The sequence below is a fragment of the Oryza sativa genome, chromosome 8 (genome assembly GCF_034140825.1).
Source record: "Oryza sativa Japonica Group chromosome 8, ASM3414082v1".
In the NCBI taxonomy this organism is placed as follows: Eukaryota; Viridiplantae; Streptophyta; class Magnoliopsida; order Poales; family Poaceae; genus Oryza; species Oryza sativa.
The window spans coordinates 15712425-15734852 of NC_089042.1; the positions used below are offsets into that span (position 1 = coordinate 15712425).

Genomic DNA, 22428 nt, shown 5'->3' on the forward strand with positions numbered 1-22428 from the left:
AGTCAACACAATAGCCAATCTAGGAAAAAAGTGAAAAGGGGTCGACCCGTGACCCTCGCGTCGCCCACCCCAGGGCGGCTCGGGGGCGACGTGCACGGCGGCGACCAGCCCTCCCTCACCTCCTCCTCCGCGCCGCCGCCCGAGCGGCTGCCGGCAAAGCCGCGCGGCCGCAAGGACGGCAGCGGCGGGGCTCCTCGCACCTCGCGCTTGCGGAGGCCGGGCGAACCTCCGGAGGAGGCGGCGGCGGCAGCTTCCTCGTCCAGATCTGGCGGGGCGCCCGGAGGTGGCGGCTGGAGACGGGGGAGGTCGGCACCGGCGCTGGACGGCGCGGGGACCGGTGGCAGGCAGGGGCGGCATCGCGGTGGGAGGGCGACGGCAGCGGCGGCTCGCTCGCGCCGTGGGCACGACGTTGGCGTCGGCGTCCGTCCACGGCGGCGTGGTGGTCGTGCCGACGGCGGATGCTGCGGCGGCGTGGCAGCGTCGCGGTTTGGTGGGCAGGCGGCTCGCTCGCGGCGTCGGCGTTGGCGTCCGTCAGCGGTGGCACAGTGGTAATGGTGACGACGGGTGGCTACGGCGGCGCGGATCGCCGGCTTGCGCCGCCCTGGCTTGTGGCCACCGCCTGGCTGGTCGCCGGCTTGCGTCGCCCTGGCTGGATCTGGCCGTCCGTGGCCGGATCTGTCGCCTCCACGCCGGATAGCCAGGGCAGCCTATCGGCGGGGCGGCTGCGTGTGGCGGCGATGTGCGGATGTGGAGTTGGCGGCGTGGCAGCGATGTGCGCATGTGGAGTTGGCGGGACGACGGCTTGTGCTGACGTGAAGCAGGAATGGGGCTTGATGTCTGTGGTGGTGACTTCCTCGTTATCGTCCGAGTGTTTCTCCCTCTTTTCGGTTCCCCCCTTCTTTGGTCGGACCCTGTTCTGGTCGTGGGGAACGCTAGGGGGAGGGCGGAGGCTCCGGCTTGCTGTAGGAGTTTACGGCAGATTGATGCGTTTTGAGGGTGGGCAAGGGCCTGTCTTGCCGTTGGTTACGGTCAAGGTATGACTGCTTGTGGGACGTCATGGACTATTCTGTGGCCATTAATGTGGGGGTGCTTGTGTGGGTGATGTGAAGATACTGGCGAAAGCCTTGCTGTGCCTTGGGCCGGTTTGACGACGACGGGCGGGCGCCGTTTCCCTTCTTGGAGGCGTTGTCATGACGTTCTTTCATATCCCCCACAAAATCTGCAGGTGAAAACCTAATTCCGATTTTTGGACGAGCGGCGACAGCGTTACACGTCGTGTCCTCCTTGGGAGCGTCGCTTCGGAGAAGTACCAACGCATCCGACGTATGTCGATGGTCTTTTTCGGTTCAAAAGCTTTCATGCCTTGTGTTCGGCGAGGCCTTCGCCTTCTTGGGTCCGCTTCTTTCCTGTGGTGGGCGACACGCTCTTCGGTTGTTTCTGCTGATGAAGTCGAAGCTGCTCGCTGAAGGGGTGCGGCGACGCTTGGCAACGATGATATGTTGCAGTCTCTTCCAAGGAGTTCTGGTGCTGGCCGTATGAAGGAAGTTGCCCCTCGGGGGCTTGGCTGATGTCCATTGTTGGATGTTGGAGCTACTTTTCGCTTTGGCGACTTTCGTGGCTTCAGTGTCGCTGCGGTTGTGGAGTCGGCGCTGCTGGGTCGATTGGGCGGCTAGCTCGGCAACGATAACACCTCTTCTGCGATGTGGGAGCTGTTGTGTCGCTTTTGTGTTTAGTTTAGCGGTGACGTCTTGCGTTTGGGCTCCGCCGTCGTTGTTAGTTGTGTAGCGGTGGGTTTTAGCCGGTTTTTCTATAATTAACCGTGCAGTTGTATGATTTTCGGGTCCGGTTTTCCTTATAAACTGGGTCAATTCTTTTTTCTAAATATAACAGTGGAACAAAGTTCCATCTTAGGTTAAAAAAAAAGCCAATCTAGTATTAGTTTGCTCTAGGAACTCCCTCTCCTGTTCCCTCTATCCAAGCAAAGGAATTTTATCCACCCCTGATTTTCCATTCCCACAATCCCACTGTCCTGACGAGTGCTCGGGCACTTCACTGCACTCGCGCGACGTGCACCCATCCGAGCCGCACGTCACCTGAACAATCTATCTGATCCAAAGGTCAGAAACGTCCCTCTATCCTCTCCCCCCATCCCCACCCCACCCGCTTCACTCTCCCCATCGACCAAACCGCCACCGCCACCGCCACCATGCTCTCCTCCTCCTCCTCCGCCGCCGCCGCCGCCGTCGTGCTCACCACCACCAGCGGCCGCGCGCCCCTCCTCCACCTCCCCAGGACGCCACGCCCTACTACCGCCGCAAGGATCGCCGCCGCGCCCGACTCCTCCAGAGCCAGAGCCGGTGGCGCGCCTCTCCTCCTCGGCTCCGCCGTTCCCCGGCGGCGTGGCTGGGCGCTGGTATGCCGGGACTCCTCCCTCCCTGGCCCACCTGGAGTGGACCCCGTGGCGGAGGAGGAAGAGAACAGGAAGAAGACCGAGGCGGTGGCGGCCGCCGCGGCGGCCCGGATTGCCAGTAGCGGCGGCGGCGGCGGAGGAGGAGGAGGGAGTCTCAGCGACTGGACGACGTCGGTGCTTATCTTCGGAATCTGGGCGGGGCTCATGTACTACATCTTCCAACTCGCGCCCAACCAGACGCCGGTACGGACGAACACGTTGCTTGCCTTTTGTGCTTGCGTGAATCCGAATCGTTTCTTGGATAGCACTCAGTGAGATCCTACCGACATTGTTGCGAATGTTGGATAGCTTTACCATTATTATTATCTTACACATGACGCATACTGTGCTGTGTTCTTTCGATGTTCTCCCTACCTGCAAATTTCCCCAATGAATCATTGAATCCTCACCCCGCTTGGATGGGTTATATGATAATCTGCAAAGTTGACAGTGATTAATGCTGTGAGATTTCCTTGCATATGATATAGTTTCAAGTTTGTAGTTGATCTCAAATCGTACCATGGTGCCTAGTTAAAAAATAAATAGAAGTGAAGAGATGCCAGTATTATTAGGCGACTATTTAATCCTAGATGGAGCTGGAAAAGGTATCCATTGATTGTTAGTTATTTCCATATTAGTAAAATTTCTCTTGTATGCTGATAGTCATGTATTGTGTAACTTGTTAAATCAGAATTTTGTGGAAAATAGCCAATGATAAATGATTATTACTGTGTACAGCGTGTAAAGTGTTTTATGAAATTCCTCAATATATCAATCATTTCTCAAGAATTTGGTTTAGTCTTCTCTATTGCGTATTCAATGCACAAGTGACCAAGACCATGTAAAAGTGGAAATGGTGACTAACTGTTGCAGGTCATTTGGAGTGAAATTTGGACAAGTCTTGTTTTCTAGAATGCTAGTTCTTGTAATACTAATAAGTAGTATATTTGTTAAAATCTTAGTTGCTGCAATTATTGGCTCCCTAAAACTGTTGAACCTTCAGAAAGGGTCTCTAGTTGTTATATAGAACAAAATTACATGTTGAATACCTGAACCTTCATCATCATCGATCTCATTTTAAATCTAAAGCAACAAGTATATTGGCGTTGTTTTCTTCTTAATGCAAACCACTCATTCTCCACTCCATTCTGGTGCAGTACAGAGACACATACTTCTTGCAAAAGCTTTGTAACCTGAAAGGCGACGATGGCTTCCGAATGAATGATGTTCTTGTGCCTCTATGGTACATAATGGGCCTCTGGCCACTAGTGTACAGCATGCTGCTTCTTCCTACTGGCAGAAGGTAAATGAATCTGCATATTTCTACTCAAGGCAACCTCCTTTTATTGTCCACTGGAATTGCAGCCAAGAACCATAGAATGTTTCATATGTAATTTGAAAGTATATTTTTTCTATGCTTTAACTGATGTATCTAATTCAGTATTTTAAGATAATTTTTTGTTATATTTCTGAACCGATGCTACCATTGGATAAAAAGATAATATATTAATTCTGCTCATTATATTAACATAATTATTATCCAGTTAAACCTCTCTATATTTGAAGGCACCACTACCCTTTTTTACCTGGTGGACAACACATCACATTTCAATCACTACGTGAATCATATGCATTTCATTAAAGATGATTGTGATCAATACTTAGTCAAGCATTTGGCCCTTTTATTATGATTACGATGAATTTGCATAAATTTGGGAATATCAGTACCTGCTTTCCTGATCTACTAATGGTTTAAGCTTTTTGTGGTAACCACTTTCTTATGTTCTGCTTTTCTTACTTGACACATCTAAACAAGCACAAGAATCTATTTTTTAGTGACATCTTTAGTAAAACTTAATTTTCTTGAGATCACTCATGCTGAGAAACAATTGTATTGCAGTTCAAAAAGCAAGATTCCTGTCTGGCCATTCCTAATTCTTTCATGCATTGGGGGAGCATATGCCCTGATTCCCTACTTTGTTCTATGGAAGCCTCCTCCACCTCCGATTGATGAGGAAGAAATTGGACAATGGCCACTGAAGTTTCTTGAGTCAAAATTGACTGCAGGAGTACGTTGTAGTTTTACCATTGCTTAAATTCTCAAAAGCATAATTGTTTAAGTAGCTTGAGGCACAAATGATGTATCGTGATATTCTAGCTGGTCAACTTCTTAACTTCTGACAAAATTTCTTTCCAATCATGTTGCAGGTAACGTTTGCTGTGGGCCTTGGGCTGATTGTCTATGCAGCCAAAGCTGGTGGTGAAGATTGGCAGGAATTCATTCGATACTTTCGGGAAAGCAAGTTGGTAAGTACTCCGTGCTACACAATATGATTCAGCCCCAAGCTAGCGATGAACAAAGAAGCTCATCATGGCATATTTTGTAGTAACTTTTTGGCACACATGCAACCTTTTTGTAGTTACACAAGATATACTCCCTCTGTCCCAAGACATAAAGTATTTTGACCGGATGGGACACATCCTAGTACTATGAATCTGGACAAGTAGGATGCGTCTCATCCGGCCAAAGTACCTTATATTTTGGGATGGAGTATGTTATTTCAGTTTTATCAGTAACCATGCTAACTTTCTTGGAAATACAACCCCTCAAAGTTTTTGCAATTACATGACCCAGTACCAGAAGCCATTGCCTTGTGCCACCATCTAGTTTATACTAATTATATACCTTGAATTCATTGGAACCAATTTCAACACAAGAAATACTTATGTTATCCCAATTTAGGCTTAAAGCCTGTGAGGCAGGTACATTTAAGAAAAAAATATGAAGGCACTGGGTTTGAAGTAGAGAAAGCACGGATGAACTTAAGATAAAAAATGTTAAGCACATTTTGGTTTAGTCTGTTTTATATGATTCCAAGCTTTTAGGTGACTTATTCCATGGATCATCTTGTACTTTGTCTTGGTGTCAAACTAAGAAGGTTTTATCATCAAACTAATTTCCATTTGTTTCATCTCAAATATCAGATACATATCACCTGCCTTGATTTCTGTTTGCTCTCGGCCTTCTCACCATTTTGGGTCTACAACGACTTGACAGCAAGGCGATGGTACGGACACTTGCCCTGATACTCACTTTGTGTAGAGAACTGTCATGAATGACATCGTACCTTACCTAATACGAAAATACCAAACACATGCATTGGATGACCTGGGTGAATTATTATTTGGCTGACAGGAAAAATGGCTCTTGGCTTCTGCCCTTGGCACTTATCCCTTTTGTGGGACCTTCATTGTATCTTTTGCTGAGGCCATCACTCTCTTCTCTGCTAGCAGCAACAGGTCCATCAGATGATAAAACACAGTAATAACAATTATGAAGCTGAGTATTGATGAGGTTTTGGTTACGAGGAGATGACATGGTAGAAAGGTTAAGAACCACTTATGGAAATTGGATTGGACAGATTTAGATGCCAATCTGGAGCATTCCACAAAGTTGACTTGTTAGTAATGCATTTGAATGGCAAAAGTATGAATAATGTCCTTACTCAGCATGGTCAGCATCTGAATTCGTCAGAAAATTTTCAACTTGGAAGGCATTGGAGTAATCAGCAATGCTTAAATCCCTGGTGAACATTCTGCATTCTCCCCAGCGTACATATACAACTGGTAGGACCTTTTGCTACTGTTGTCCATGTATAGAAAATTTTGACCTTGTGACAGTGGTCCATATGTAAGAAGCCATGGTGCTAGTACATGATCATGAATGATAGGCTACAAATTTATTGTTACAGCCAAAGAATAACAGGATTCTTTTGGCACCAACTACACTTAGAATTACATTGCAACAGGTGTTTACTGCTCTATATCTTCAAAAGCAATGCGCCTATCAGCCTTGTAAGGATTGCACTGAACCACCTGCATTTTGTTACAGAACTCCTATCACTCTATTAGTGTTATCTTTCAGCCAAGTTGCAGAGTAGCAATACTTACATATGCAGAGTAACAATTTTATGATTTCCAGCACCTAATACAAACGCTTAGCTCCTATAATTAATATCATATGAATTCAAGGAAAATGAAATATACAAGTTAGTACATATATAATACATAAATGAAGAAAAAGGATAAACAAGTTTAGTGTTCATATGATCACACCACCCTCTGATATACATTTTCAATTCAACATGAGCTGCACAAGCCCTTCACTTCACCTATAGAAGCACTGATCAAAGCCTCCCCCAAATGTTTGGAGCTCAATTCTACCAGAGAACTCAAAACCTCAACCAACTTTTGACACACCTATCGACTGGTCTATTTGCACCATTAATCAATCAATCGCCGAACCTAACCAAATCATGGACGGATGGACGGATCAAGGGAACTGGAAGCCGCCGCCGCGCGCGCCGCCGTTGGAGTTGGCCTCCGGCGGGCTGATGGCGACCCAGAGCAGGGAGACGGTGATTGAGAGGAGGCCCGACCAGACGAAGACGATGGTGGGCGTCTTGCCGCGCCGCCCCATGAGGCCCTTGGCGAAGGGGTTGAGGTGGGCGAGCACCCAGAAGCTGAAGAAGCCGCCGCCGATGAACTTCCCCCACCGCGGGTTGTCGCTGTAGATGGTCCTCGCGAAGGCGAAGGCGATGGCGATGATGTTCACCATCCCGATGGTGATGGGCGGGATCAGCAGCGACGACCACTTGACGATGTAGAGGTCCGCGTAGATGTCCTCGTTGTCGTCCGCCGCCGCCTTCGCCGTCAGCGTGAAGGAGATCTCTATCCCGGCCATCACCTTCAGCAACCCCTGCACCACCGCGTACAGGTGCGCGCTCGTCCCTGCGAATCATCAATGATGACGTCATCAATGGCGGTGATCATCGTGTGAGGAAGGAAGAGAATGGAGGTGTATATGTGTGTGTTTTGTGCCTGAGATGAGCCAGAATTGCTCGTTGCGCCACCAATCCTCGAGCTCGATGCCGGACCACTTGACCTCGAGGATGCCGAGGGCGACGAGGGTGATGGTCATGGTGAGGAGGTAGCAAAGGAAGGCGATGTCGAGCTTCTGGACGATGAAGAAGCCGGAGAAGAGGGAGAGCGCCGGGATGAAGCAGTAGACGAGGAGGAAGATGGAGGTGAAGGGGTAGATGCCGACGTTGAGGTAGGAGATCCGCTGCAGCAGCATGAGCTTGCGCGACGCCAGGAACGCGTTGTTCCGGGAGAAGAAGATCTCGACGGAGCCCGTCGCCCACCGGAGCACCTGGTGGAGCCTGTCGGTGAGGTTGATCGGCGCCGTGCCCAGGAACGCGTCGCGCTTGGTGATGCAGTAGACGGAGCGCCACCCGCGGTTGTGCATCCGGTAGCCGGTCACCACGTCCTCGGTGACGGAGCCGTAGATCCACCCCACGCGGTCGCCCCACTCCGTCTTGTCCTCGTACCAGCACGAGATCACCGACACGGCCTCCGCCACCGTCGGCGGGTCCAGCGGCGGCCGCGGCACGGTGAGCGCGCCGGACGGCCTGCCGTGCAGCACCGCCGGGTGGTCGGCGAGGGGCCGCGCCTGGAACTCGGCGACGGGGATCGACGCCATGAACGGCGACGAGTTGCCGAACCGGCGCGGGACGAGGTGCGACGTGAGCTCGGCGTCGAAGTCCTCCGCCTTGAGCGTCTGGGTGTCCGACTCCGGGTCCTTGAACGTGGTCACCTTCTTCTTGGTGAAGAGCCACCCCGTGTACTCGGCGGTGCGCGGCGGGTCGAAGCCGTAGACGGCGAAGCGGCGGAACATGCAGCCCGTGCCGACGTACATGGGGCCCTGGAGGCCGTCGAGCGCGCGCATGTTGCCATCGAAGAAGACGGTGTTGTTGTTGGCGTAGCGGTCGGAGGGGTCGATCCCCTCGAAGCGCTGCGGGAACTGGATGTAGGCGATGCGCTCGCCGCCGCGGTCCATGAAGAAGCACATGGCCTCGCGCACCGCCTGCGCGTTGTTGATGTAGTGGTCGCAGTCGAAGTTGAGCATGAAGGGGCCGTTCGACATGACGGCGGAGCATCGGACGAGCGCGTTCATGGCGCCGGCCTTCTTGTTGTGGTCGTAGCCCGGGCGCTTCTCCCGCGACATGTAGACGAGCATCGGGAGGCGGATGTCGACGTCGCTGAAGTCGATCATCTGGTCGTCGTCGTGCATCCCGTAGAGCGGGTCGGGCGACGGCGGCTTGAGCATCACCTGGAGGATCCCGGCGTGGTTGCCCTTGGCGTGGTCGGGCGCCGACGCCGCCCATGTCCCCGGCCAGTGCGAGCCGTCCGCCATCCACGTCGCCTTCTTCACCTTGGGCTGCTCCGACGGGTCGGCACCCGTCTCGCGGAGGTGCTTGAGCATCTTCATGTCCTCGCGCGCGTTGAACGCGTCGGAGCGCCGCCGGATGGAGTCCGGGAGGCCATTGATGCGCACCTTGAACTCGTCGAACTCGCGCTTCACCCTGCGCCGGTCCTTGACGAAGTCGTTGCGCCGCTTGCCCTTCGTCGGGTCGCCCTTGACGCTGAAGTAGCTGTCCGGGTTGCGGGGCTCGATGTCGTGCTTCTTGCAGAAGGGCACCCACACGTTGGCGAAGCTCGCCGCCTCCGCCATGGCCTCAAAGGTGAGCAGCGCGCCGCCGTCGTCGGACACGTAGCAGGCGAGCTTCTCGACGGGGTAGTCCACGGCGAGGATGGAGAGGATGGTGGTCGCCGTGGTGAGCACCGGCTCCTTCTCCGGGTCGGCGGTGGAGACGAACACGTCGAGGCCCGGGAGGTCGGAGCGGCCGTGCGGGTTGGACGGCGACGGCGTCTCGAACTTCTCCTTGAGCACGGCTAGGTCGGTGCTCCGGTTGACCGGGTTCACCTTGGGGAGCATGTCGAGCAGCCATGAGAAGGCGAACCAGAGCTCGCAGACGATGGACATCCCCCACAGCCAGAGCGCCTCCATGTTTGGGTTGCGGATGCGCCACGTGAGGTAGAAGAGGAGCACGAACATCCGGATCACGATGAAGATCCGGTACGGGCTGATCACCGACGTCGGCATCGGGATCTTGCGCGTCAGCGGCTTGAACGGCTTCTGCTCGGGGAGCGGCCCGCCGCCGCCGCCGCCGCCGCCGTCGCCGCCAAGCTTGTCGACGTCGTCGTCCAGGTCGTCGTCGTACATGCCGCCCTTGGGCCAGAACGCGTTGCCGTAGCCGTAGGTGCCGGAGCTCTCGAAGAGCCACCGGTTGTGGTCGAACTCGCCGTTCTGGTTGCGCGCCAGCAGCGACTTGTTGCCGCCGCCGCCGGGGCCCGGCAGGTGGAGCTTGCCGTCGTGCGGGTCATCGTCGGCGTACTCGCCGATCTTGTAGTGCTCCTTGCATCCGGGGCAGATGCAGCCGTCCTTCTGGGCGTCGAGGTAGCAGTCGCGGCAGATCTTGAAGTGGCACTCGCAGGGGTCGACGTCCTCGCCGCGCTCGTTGCGCATGGCGCTGCCGTCGCAGGCGGGCATGGCGCAGCGCGACCCCTTGGCGCCGGCCATCTGCGGGTGGGAGACCGACGACTCGATGACCTTGTCCATGAGGTGGGCGCGGGTGGCGCTGTTGAAGCCGCCGGTGAAGAGGGAGTTGGACACGTACTGCTCCTCGGCCTTCATCGCCACCGACGCCGGCTCCGCGCCGTTCAGCATCGGCTGGTTGTCGGGCGTCGGCGGGATCTGCACCGTGTAGTTGGTGTAGTCCGCCGCCAGCTCGCCCTCCATGTCGATGTCCTCCCGCGACAGGCTCACGTACCGCCCGCTCGACGTCCGCCGCGCGAACTTCACCGCCTGCCCCGCCGGCCCGCGCGGCCCGCCCGCCGACGGCCCGGCGCCGCCGCCGACACCGCCGGCGTTCCGGATCGCCTTCTTCCCCGGCCCCGTCGACATCGCTCTTGAAATTTCCTCCTCCTCCTCCTCCTATAGCTTAATTAGCGTCTGCTTCTTGCAGAGCGGTGGTCGTCTCGTCCATGGCGACGGCGTGCAAAACCAGGTGTGGAGGAGAGAAGGGGAGGGATATGAGGGGATCTCTCGTGCTCGTGCATGGGGGAGGAGAGGAGGGCCTATATTAAGGCGAAGCGAATTTAGGAGGAAAAGGAGAGGAGGGAGCTCCCGGGTTTAGTGGGGAGCTTGTGGTGATTGGTGAAGAAGATGGTTTGTTTGTCTCTGTGTTGGGGGAAAACCCAAATAAGCACGGAGGAAAATGCAGATGCACTCATGCACATGTACAGCAGGGGAATCTGCATTTTGGGTATATCATAAACCATAGATATAGAATTCCTAATGCAGTAAATATGTGCAATTTTCAAATTGTAGTAGTGTCAAATTTAACGCGTGTAATTGCAGAGTTATTTGAAATATAATTTTTTATCTAGTACTCTCTCCGTCCTATAATATAAGGGATTTTTGAGTTTTTGGTTGAACTGTTTGACCACTCGTCTTATTCAAAAATTTGTACAAATATAAAAAACGAAAAGTTGCGCTTAAAGTACTTTAGATAATAAAGTAAGTCAAAAATAAATAAATAATAATTCCAAAAATTTTTTAATAAGACGAGTGGTCAAACAGTTCACACAAAAACTCAAAATCCCTTATATTATGGGACGGAGAGAGTATACAACTATGGGAAACTCTATTCATCCATTCATCCTTTAAGGGATGTCCTCTTATTTTTGCATGCACTTAAAAAGTCATAAAAAATTGAAAAAAAAGTAGTAAGAAAGATTAATATGTGGTGTCATTCCATAAATATGCATGTTCAAAATCAACTTATAAAGTAGAAACAAAAATAACAAATTGATTTATGAATAGGACTTTGTTATTTTTTTTAATTGTATAAATAAAATTTTAATTTGCGTGTTTGTAAAAAGATAATCATATATCGTTCTATCTTGACAATTTCCTTCAATTTTTTATGATATTTTTAAACGCCTTACACAAAACGAGAGGATGTCGCCTTGAGGGACAAAAATCCACTTCCATATAACTATGTCCATATTTCTCAACATGTAACCATGCTTCCTATATAAATTTTTACTCCAGATATCAATACGCAATGTTATAATTTGATTCCATCCTGATGGGCGACATTCATACTTAGTTCTCTTTTTTTTTCTGAGTTCTGACTGGCATGATAATTTCTATGCTTTGAGAGCAAATATGATTCTATTAACCTTCTCTTTTATTTTGTAATGAGCAATCGATGCTGATTTAAAAACATTGGGTTGCCTTTGCATGTTTTTTCCCTTCTCAACTAAAGATTCTTTTTAACAATGCTCCAAGTTCATTTAGTCTATCCATTTCACAATGATCCAATGGTGGTAAGTACTGGTCCTATAGGAGGAAAGGATGGTTTTTAAAACTTGCTATTTGTAAGCATGGTTGCCTACTTAGTGAAAGTTGAAAACTACAAACTATAAACCAATTTGTATGTCCTTTATAATTTTAGTATAATTAATTCGTTGATATGGATGACTTTTTATTTTTCTACTTCATATTTTCAAATTTCAGCACTGAAACCTGCGTTGTTTATTTGTTTCAAGTATGTCCTTTTCTATAATTTTCAGTTTTACATTTCTTACTGATCCATTTTAATTGCTATAGCATTTCAAATTTGGTAAATATATCTTTAATGCTTCAATACACCACTAATTATTTACAATCATAATTAAGTGAACAAATGATTTTCTTTCTTTACTCTCATTTATTAATAATTGAAATAAAAAGATATATTTGGCATTTAAGTGAATTCGCGGGTCGACCACTTGCACCCTTACAATTCTACGGCATCCAACAATTGTGGCAAAATGGGGGGCATTCAAGAGTTGACAGCGTGGGAGCTGCTGCTGGAGCTCGGGCTAGAGAGAGGGCTGCCACTGGATCCAGCGAACAGCAAGTCGGTGTAGAGTAGAAGGATGGTGCTGGAGAGGATGAAGAGGACACCCTCAACGCACCGGCGACCCCTCCGGTTTCTTGACCACCGCCATCGCCACCTCCATTCCCACAATTCACTGGTTTGCGTCGTTGTCGGGGAGCTGGCAGCCCACTGCGTTGGTCTACCCCGCACCACCCAGATCGAGGCCGTCGGCACCTGCACTACTTCAGTTGCCGCTGCTATGCTATTTCTGCCTGCTCCTTGCTCAGAGCATGCCCGCCGCCGGTCCACTCTACCTGCATGTTGCGTTGCTCCCTGCTCGCAGCACGCCTGTGCTGCCCCGCCCACCGCCACTGCCGACAGAGGGAGAGATAGGGATAAGGAAGAAAATGATGTTTCACTTACATGTAGACCCCACTCCCACATGATTTTTTTATTTTTTATTTTTGCTTCTGTTGACGTGCCAGCCAAAACTACCTTCAATACTGTTTTGGGACTACATTTGCATCGGTTTGGGAAGATGAGGGATGCGTTGTACCCAGTTTTGTGGTTGAGAGTCCTGATTCAAACTCAATGTCAAGATGAAGAACATAAAATGGACTTAATTATTCCGGTGGATCAGATCTGCTCCCAGCCTCCCAGACCCTTTTTGTTCTGTGGGCTAACATTTGGCCCATATGCCATAGAAAAAAAAATCAAACCACAGAGTAACAGATCCCACAGCCCATATAAAAAAAATCAAATCCAAAAAGGCCATAGCTGAAATGCAATAGATCCAAAAAGGAAAAACTTAGCCGAGAGATCAAGCCACTGAGTAAAAAGGAGAAAAAAAAGAAGCTTCTTACCAGCCAAGAAAGGAAAAGATAAAAATGAGATAGACGAGATCGGGATTCGGGAGTAGATAAGGAGCTCCTTCCTCGCAGGAGGAAAAAGAAGGGGGATGCAAGAAAACTTGGAGATCCAGGAGAAGGAAGTGTATGAACTAAAGATTTGTACTGAAAGGTATGAAAATGCTTACCTCTCCCAATTATGGAAAGATTTGAGTCCAAAAAATTTATCATCACTTGGTGCTTAGTTCTCCAGATCTGTGATTACACAAAAAGTGTTATCTTTCCTTTCTGATACCAAACTGAACCAGCATTGGGTTGTACCTGCTTGTTAGAAAATTCAAGCTAATTTGTAATGTTGATGCAAAGTAGTGGGGCATGGGGTTCTGCAGTTAAACTGTATTTCTTTGTGGTGCTTCAGTTTGTCTTGTTGCATGAACTTTGTTTGAGAAAAAACTACAAGGTTTAGAAAACTGAATGTTCAGAAAACTGGTCAGTAGGTTCAGAATTAGTTATGGAAACTGTTAAATAAGTTGAAAACTAGATCAACCCACAAGATGCAAATATGTTGAGATGCATCATGCATGCATGATCAGATACAAGAGAGCACACCTTGTCAAATGTGTGGCCAATGAGAAATTACTACTCTAAGTACCTACTAGTTGTTATGTTTCAAACTAATAGCTGATAGCTGTGATGAATCTACTTAATATTGGTACCTAATCTTCTACTGCAAAAGCTCATAGAAATCATGCTCGATATATTTTCCTGGAGTTCTATAGTGAACTACATGCTTAACAAAACAAACTTGTGTCAGGCCTTCATCTGTTGCTAACAAAAACATAACAGCTACAGAACTGATGACACTATTTCTGATAAAACTGATAGAACTATTTCTCATAAAACTAATAGAACTACTTCCATGAAATGTCCAGAGGTAGCTCAACCAAGCCTTAAATTAACAAAACTAAGTCATGTTTAGAAGCTAACGAAATTGACTATTTGCTAACAAAATTTGGTAATACTAATCAAATGTGATATCACTTACTCAACTTCGCCTTCTACATGCAGTGATGTTGATTTCTTTTTAATCCGTTGCAATGCAAGGGTATTTGGATTAGTGTCTTGTGAAGAAACAAAACTCAGTAAATGATTTAATTTAATATCCATTTGGCCTCCTCTAGTCATAGCTTGGTGTTGATATTACTACTTTGATAGTTTTGTTGATTCTGAACTGCTATAAGGTTCACAACTAGTTTGAGAAAACTGGATGTTCAGATATTTTATTGGAGGTCAAACCATACAAAGCTATGAATGGATATTAGATACAAAAATATAGTATGTTGTGCTGAATCAAATTTTCAGGAGAGGCGCAGGTGTATGAGGCAGGCAAAAGGAAAGCTTGCATTTGCTTGGTATGAAGCATTTAATCTTGCCCCTGCATCTTGACTAGAGTAAAGTAATTTGAATTGGCACACAAACATCTTGACCTCTGAATCTGATATTTGTACCTATGCTATTTGAGCATTTAACAAAACTATGTACACAAATCAACGGATCTATGAAATTGTTATCATGTTGTAGGACCTATATCTGAATGCATACAACCAACCACGCATGGGTGTGAGAAAGTTGGTAAGGAGATGTTGGATCAGGTTTGGTTGGAAGTGGGTCGCAACAAAAACGGAGACTAACCTGACAAAGCGCTGTGGGCCTGATAACGTAGCACGAATCTTGACGTCCATCCAAATGATAGGAATTTGAGTGCGATTTAAACATGAAACACACTGGTGTTGTATAGCAAATATAAACTCTTTTAGCCCTATATCCAACATATAGGGAACTGGAGTAATTTTTTTCCTACCACAAAAGCTATCATGCCGCATTTGTGTAACCAAAGTTCGGTAAAGTGTTAGAGAAATATTAAACAGGTTCCATACCGCACTAACACTGACACCTAGGTTTTGAGTAGATGATTTAGCACATATTTGGATGGCAAAATTGGTTTTAGAGCAAAGAAGTGTTTGTGATGTTGCTTTTCCAGATCGGCCCAGCTTCTCACAGAATTTGATGGTAATGATGAAAACCATGTAAAAGCTGATCCAGTCAAAGATAATGGGAAAAATCTAACTTTCAAAGCCTCTTCAGCTGATGCTTCCCCACATTGCGCTAAGAATTGACTGATATGTCCCATCGTAGATATATCATATTGCCCTGTAAACTTCGAGAAATCTGGAACTTTGTATCGACATGGTAATGGAACCATATCAAACTACTCAGGATATGGCAGCCGATACACAAAAGTTTGTTCATTGGATTTGATTCCAAACAGCTCACTTATTATCTTTGCAATTCTATCGGCCAAATCATTGTTATATTGATATTCTTCAGCATGCCCATATTGATGAAATTCCTCTGGCCATGTTAACAAGAGAATTTTGCATCAGATTCGAAGATGAAGGAAGAAGATCGAAACAAATTTGGTGTTGAATCGAGTTGGATTTGGAGTCAGACTGCGTATCGGCTGAAAATAAGATATGAGCTGATCAAGGTTGATGTGACATCCCGGCCTAGGGCTTAATAGGATTAATAGAATACTCATATCAACAAGTTGCAACTTCTTTTCCGGACAATAGGATTAATGGATTGTCGTCCCCTTTTTTTTACAATGATCCGGGGTTTATATTTATACCCTGAGTACAAACTTAGTCCATTATGGACATGACTTAAACTTTCCTAAAGATAAAATACAAACAAGCCCACATGGCGGACTCTTGCCATATCTCTAACTCAAACTGACATAAATATCCTAACTAATAGATACAATTACCTTAAACGGGCTCAATCTCTAATTGGCAATGATGGTTATCTCGAACTAGACCCAAACCGAGCCCAAGTCATATCGTATCGTATCGGCCACTTGCCATATTGGCTAAGTCAAATTCCATTCCAGCCGATACGATACCCAGCCGATGCGCAGTCCGACTCTAAATCCAACTCGATCTTGTACCAAGTCCGTTTTGATCTTATTTCTTCTTCTCCGAGTCTGATGAGGACATCAACACCATCGATACATCCACGTCTCCACAAGTTCAACTTCAAGGTCCTATTACCCACGCTCGTGCACGTCAACTCAATTATTAGGTGAGTTCATTCTTAAATTTATGTTCATCTTATTTATACCCCGGAGACCCGTGTACTCTTGTTTTACTCAGGAGTAATGGAGAGGATCCAAAGGGGAGAGGATTCATACGGGCTGGATTCGGACTGCAGGACAGCACCAACTTCTGACGACCTCCACGGCTTCATACGAACTCCGATTTGGGTATGTAAATACTTCATGAAAAGCTTATCAAGTCTACTTTCAAATAAATCTAGCCTCACATCTGTATCTATTCTGGAGAGGCCACAATCGTCGTTTTACTACAGAGACCTTTTTCTGTCCATGGTGTTGTGTCACCTTATTTGGGCCCAATGTGCCATGTATCCAATTGAGTCCGTTTGGGACGCGTCTAGGGTTAGAGGATGACCTGAACTCGTCCTCCCACCTATATATCTTCCTTAGCCACCATAGAACAATTTGGGTTTTGTTCAGATCTAGTTTAGTTTCATTACTTGCCGAGTAATTCCGTGATCGATTAGATCGCCATTCTGCTTGTTATGGAACCCCACCTATGATACTTTTGGTTGATTCAATCCTACATCTTTATTTGCAAATTGAGTTACTTGTTCATCTTGTTCTTGCTAGTTCTCGATTGCTTGTAGGAACAAATACCCTCGTGGTTGGGCTGACCGTGCATCCGTCAAGATTCACGATCGCCTCTAGAGTCATGCAACGATTGCTAACGCGCAACATCCCTGGATAGTTGTAGTCGGATCGCCAACGTCGCTCCATCAATCGACTTATCCTCTCATCGAAAGATCGGGACACCCTCATGCACATAAGGTGGTATCATAGCTTTTAGGTCGCTTGGTGAGAGATTTATTGTTTCACAATTTTTTTCCTACAGTCCAGAAAAGCCAAAAAAATAAAATAAAAAAAGTCGCATATCTCTCCTCAGCACTAGAGACAGAAAGCAAAAAAAAAAAAGCAAGAAGATCCGACTTGTGTGAGCACCTCTCGCCATTCCCTGTTGTCACCACCTTCCTATCATCGCTCCTGTTTGGGTTTGTATATTATGGCGTTCTTTGTGGTTAGGCTCGTGTCTCTACTTCGGCTAGCCTAGGACCAGCACTGTACCAACCTTGAATGATTATTCAACTTGCTTTTGTCTAATGCGGTTTCTAGTTTTTCTTTGTCTCATACACAGCCTACCCATAGCTCCACCGGTTCGACTAACACTTGACAGGGATTAAGCGACCAAGGCATCAATACACCTTTCTCCAGAGGTTCGTCCAGTCCGACGGTTGCCGGCACCTCCTATTTAGTGCGGTGAGAATCGGGAGCTTGTTGAACATGTTGAGAGTGAGTGACTTGATACAACCACGTCCAAGTAGTTTTGTACATTTTATTTTTTTTCCTTTTGTCATATAGTATTTGTTTTATCTGTTTCTTTTATCTAACCATGTCAGGTGAAGATTCCCACTCACCCCAAACAAGAGGGGTCTGATGCAAAATTATATTGTTACAGTGGGCCTTGGGCCCCTAGCTACGCCACCCTAGGGTTATCCTTTTATTTTTAAGGACATTCTGAGTATGCTATCTATTATATTATTAAAACAGCCTTGAAAGGGGACACCACATTCGCTGTGGAGGCTAGAAATTCCCACATTAATCGGAGAAAAAAAAGAAATATATAAACCGTTAGATCGTAGTGGGTCCAAATTATAACGATGTAGATTGATCAATGAATATATATTATATATATATATACTATTATCTTTCTATAAACGGACAAAGAGTTAGAAAGAATCGGATTTAGTTTCTAGCCACTACTAAAACAATCCGAAGCAGAGTTGGATTGCATATATATGTTTGCAGGCAGATCAATAATGCTCCCATACGTTACTGTCCACATAAGCCTGTATTCTCATGCATGCACACAAAAAACCAGCAAGCCTATAAACAAATCAACTCACGATTAAAATCACATGTCGGATAAGTTTAATTTGTTAATAATCATAACCTTAAATTAATGTGCAAACATACATGTATTTTTCAATGGCACATATGTACTGTATGTATCTTTTAAAGTACATTTCGGATGTACTACCAAGTAGGCAAGATTAATTAGTTTGGTTAATAATTAATCTGATTAAAGGTTACTCAATAATTAAAAAAATAGTTTGAGCAATTGATGGGCTTAATTGAGTATAATAATTATTATAAATTTGAAAAAATAGATTAATTTTTTTAAAACTTTTGCACAAAATAAATAATTTAGCAGTTCAGGAAGTATGCTAATGAAAACACAGCCTTATAGTTGGACTGTGAATATGTGTTACAGTCTGGCTTAACATATGATGTGCATGTTGTTCTGTCTTGGTAAGCATCGGCTAAGAGGTGGCCCAGCCACGGGCAAGAGGAGTAGCTGGCGGGACTTTTATAAAAACTATAAAAACAATTAGATTTTTTCAAGTTCAAATATCAACTGGCAATAGTAGTTGCGACAGGGCAGCAGCGAAAGCAAGCAAGTAAAACTAGTATACTTTTCTTAAAGCAAGTGAAAGGATAGCACAAAGGTCATGAAAACTAAGAGAACTAGGTGATATCCCGCAGCGCGGGATACATGGATGAGTATATGTTAAATATTGTCGAAATGATAAAAGTTGAAATGTTGAGAAAATAATATGAAGAAGATGATTTGACACATACTTGTTGATCTCTATAATATAATATTATAGATGATGTGTTAGGCTTGCATGGAATTTAAAATAGGATAAAATAGTAATTGTTAGTGAATGAATATGTAGCGTGCTTGCATGGGATTTTATATGGGCTAGAATAGTAATATGCTTGCATATTGAGCTATAGCTTCTAATAATTGTTAGTGAGTACCAACTATATAGAAAGTATAGATAAATGCTAGGAAGCAGTGTCTGATCAGAGGCATGTGGGTAAGATGGAGGGCGACAGAAGGTGGAGAGGAGGGGCGACAACAACAGGTGAGAAGCAGACGGGAGGTGGACAAGGATAGCAAATGAGACGATCATGAGAGGAGGGGCGACAACAACAGGTGAGAAGCAGAGGGGAGGTGGACAAAGATAGCAAATGGGACGATCATGAAGTACAGTGTTACCATTCCTCCAAAAAAGAGACCCAAACAAAGAGATTTATAGTATTTGCCATTAGGGGCTTCCAAATACGTGTGGCCCTAAAATAAAATCTAGCCGCATATATTGTGTGGGCTATCCTGCTAGAAATTCACACACTAATCAGAGGAAAAAAATTAGAGTTCTAGTAGGATACAAATTTAGGAACAGCTAAAATTTAGAATAAAAATATGAAATATTGAAAATAGTCCATTTAGAATAAAAACACGAGATTAATTAAAATTAAAAATAAAAATAAAAGAAATCCAAAATTAGAAAAGAAAAAGTTATGTACTTTAGAAATAACGAATAAAAATACAGAATATTAAAAAAGAGACCATCTACAACACACAAGGCAATTAATTAAAATTAAAATAAAAACAAAATAAATTCTATTATATTATTAAGAGTGTAAGTCGACGACGGGCAGAAAACAAGTAGAGCAATGACAACTAGCAAGACTTCAAAAAATATAAAAAGAAAAATTGAACAACGGTCATGTTCGATTTTACAATACCAATATTAGATAATAAAGAGGAGGGGCAAAAAGCTAGCCATAAAAAAGTAGAGTGAAGGCGGTCTAAAAACTAAGTACCCCAATAACTATTATGTTTGATTTTGAATATCCTAATAACAATAAAAAGAAGGAGCAGCGGCGGTAAGCTATAAAGGAGTAGAGTGGTGACGGTTGATAGGTTTTACAAATTAAAGAAAACAACGATAATCAGGTTTAATGTTTAAAATCTCAATAAGAATAAAGAGGAACCTGGTGAGGCAATGTTTGACGAAACTTCTAAAGACTATAAAAAGGAACTTGGTGAGACAATAAACTCTAAAAACTATAAGTAAAATTTGATTTTTTAAAATCCTAAGATAACGAGATAACTATTAAATAACTATTAAAAATAATTTGTAAAACAATTTAGATATGATGTATCTAAATAACTATTAAAAATAATTGGTGCTAGCGCGCAGTTGCGCGGATCACTCTGCTAGTTTATTTGATAATGATTTTTTTGCCGGATAAATGGGTACCCCGGTACCCATTTCATTAACAAATACACAAGACTTAGGTATATCTTATCTATAACAATAATTTTTTAATAAATCATTTTAATCTATTAGGATATATGGGAAACGACGAGAACCAGGAAAGCATGATACGGTTCTCGCTTACCTCCACTATACCAAAATGCGACATTTTAGATCAAGTAAAAAACGTAGCGGACTGCTGTCTTCTTTTCCGTTTTACTCGCTACGATTATAGTAAACCCCCAGCCCCGTCGTTTTCTGCTTTGAGAATTCTCGTGTTTCCCTTCCTACCTGGGCCCAACTTTGAGAGGAGCAATTTTATACAGGAGTAGAAATTTCACATCTGGATTGAGCACTTGCAAGTTGGCACGTGGCGTCCATGCGGCCGCTCAGATCGCCGGAAACCAGACGGAGGTGTTCACTGGGGTCCACGGAATCTAATGTTCCAGTGAACTTCACTCAAACCATCGGCTGCGCCTGTAGCAAGCTGCACGATCTGCTGACTAAGTTCATGAAAATGTGTGCCATCAGTTTGTTGAGTAAATTATTGATCATCGAAAATATCAATCGAAGAGAACCATTTTGTTTTGCTGAAGCACATTCCCGTAAAAAAAACGCTACGGCCCGTTTGGTTGGAAGGAGTTTTTAAAAAGGATTGAGAGTTTAGAGGGATGAGGCTATTAAGTGTTTTGTTTGGTTGGGAGACATAGAAATTTTGGTGGAATGGAGAATTGAGAAAGAAACTCCCTCCTATTCAATACCTGGGTAGAGGCAAGTAATTGGGAGGGAATTCCTCCTTTACTTTGTATAAGCAAATCTTAACCATCCATTTATATTAATGAACTAATCTCCAACTAAACTCCCTATCAATTGACATTGGGATTAAAAATCAAATTCACATCTTAATCTCATCATCAATTCTCTCGTGAAAGCTCAAGTTACCAAACAAGTCGTAGGGATGAACTATGGGACTGACGGAGTAAAGTTCAGCCGTGGTGAATTAGAAGAAAAAGATAAAGAGAAAATTCATTATATATCGTTGAGTTTGTTACAGGTTTAAAATGTACCATTCGTATTGTCACATTCTACAATATGTCATCGACTTTTGCTTAATTTTACGATGTACCATCATCATCCGGTTAACCTCCGCTAGGACTATACATTTTTATCCAAATGACCAAAATACCCTTGGAACGAAAACTTCCAAAATTTGAATAAAAATTTTAAAATATCATATTATAAACTTAAGATTTTAAACATCCAAATTTTGAAAAAAAACTTGATTTATCATTAAATGTTCTTTGATCATAACTTAATTTTTTTATAATTACATAAAAGATTTTGAATAAGACAAATGGTCGCATGTTTATCAAAAAGTAAACGGCGTCATATATTAAAAAATGAAGGTAGTAACAAATTAAAAAGCGGATTGCTAGTTTTTAGGTTCCACCTTCAACTAAAATTTCTGGCTTTGCTTAGTTAGTTTATAGGAAAGAGGGATTGGAGGGAATTAAGAATGATTAATTCCACATCACAATATGAAATTATTCCCTTCAAATCCTCCTTAATCGCCTTATGCATCTAACAAGGCCTCAGGGACAGACATGGGAGGGAAGAGAGGGGCTTACTACTGATGGTAACAATGGCCGTCTTCTCTAGCAACAATGAGCTCATTCTTTTCTCCGGCGACAGTGACACCGCAACTTCGGTGGAGAAGAAACATATTAGAATTTGAGATTGGATCAGTGTGAAAGGGGCAGTTGAAAGAGGGAAGAGCGGAGTTTTATAGGGCTTGGAGAGATGGCTTTGAGCGATGGCGGGGACGTCGTTGAAGCCGCAGGGCTGGAGGCCACAAGCGGGTAGGGTTGACGATGGGGACGACACCAACGGTAGTTAAGAGGTGAAGGCGGCGGATGCGGATCCTGCGGCAGCTCACCGCCAGAGACGTGTAAGGACCTATGGGGCGGAGGCTTCACATTGGCAAACTTGATAAAGAGGGATGGAAAAGGGAAGGGCA

At 45.3% G+C, this 22428-nt stretch overlaps 2 protein-coding genes and 2 long non-coding RNA genes across 4 annotated transcripts; 3 read left to right on the forward strand and 1 right to left on the reverse strand.

Annotated features, from left to right (window-relative positions):
- LOC9269424 (uncharacterized) lies at positions 1–6376 on the forward strand. Its single transcript, NM_001425050.1, has 6 exons — positions 1–2653; positions 3607–3752; positions 4350–4518; positions 4658–4756; positions 5435–5517; positions 5646–6376. The coding sequence occupies exons 1-6, from the start codon at positions 2207–2209 to the stop codon at positions 5773–5775; spliced, it is 1074 nt and encodes a 357-aa protein (NP_001411979.1). The 5' UTR covers positions 1–2206; the 3' UTR covers positions 5776–6376.
- Positions 6377–6535: 159 nt separating this feature from the next.
- Positions 6536–10788, reverse strand: LOC9271833 (cellulose synthase-like protein D3). The gene is made up of 2 exons (XM_015793777.3): positions 7331–10788; positions 6536–7240 (listed from the first exon to the last, which is right to left on the reverse strand). The coding sequence occupies exons 1-2, from the start codon at positions 10314–10316 to the stop codon at positions 6783–6785; spliced, it is 3444 nt and encodes a 1147-aa protein (XP_015649263.1). The 5' UTR covers positions 10317–10788; the 3' UTR covers positions 6536–6782.
- Positions 10789–13166: 2378 nt separating this feature from the next.
- On the forward strand, positions 13167–15916 carry LOC112939868 (uncharacterized). Its single transcript, XR_003243780.2, has 2 exons — positions 13167–13302; positions 15575–15916. It is a non-coding gene; the product is annotated as an uncharacterized lncRNA (long non-coding RNA).
- A 138-nt stretch (positions 15917–16054) lies between these two features.
- LOC136351459 (uncharacterized) lies at positions 16055–16844 on the forward strand. The gene is made up of 2 exons (XR_010734597.1): positions 16055–16230; positions 16343–16844. It is a non-coding gene; the product is annotated as an uncharacterized lncRNA (long non-coding RNA).
- Positions 16845–22428: the final 5584 nt, after the last annotated feature.

Coding starts and splice junctions, on each gene's coding strand:
- LOC9271833 (XM_015793777.3), bottom strand. CDS start 10,316: ATGTCGACGGGGCCGGGGAAGAAGGCGATCCGGAACGCCGGCGGTGTC. Junction 7,241..7,330: donor GCAATTCTGGCTCATCTCAG/GCACAAAACACA, acceptor GATGATTCGCAG/GGACGAGCGCGCACCTGTAC.
- LOC9269424 (NM_001425050.1), top strand. CDS start 2,207: ATGCTCTCCTCCTCCTCCTCCGCCGCCGCCGCCGCCGTCGTGCTCACC. Junction 4,757..5,434: donor ACTTTCGGGAAAGCAAGTTG/GTAAGTACTCCG, acceptor CTCAAATATCAG/ATACATATCACCTGCCTTGA. Junction 5,518..5,645: donor GACTTGACAGCAAGGCGATG/GTACGGACACTT, acceptor TTTGGCTGACAG/GAAAAATGGCTCTTGGCTTC.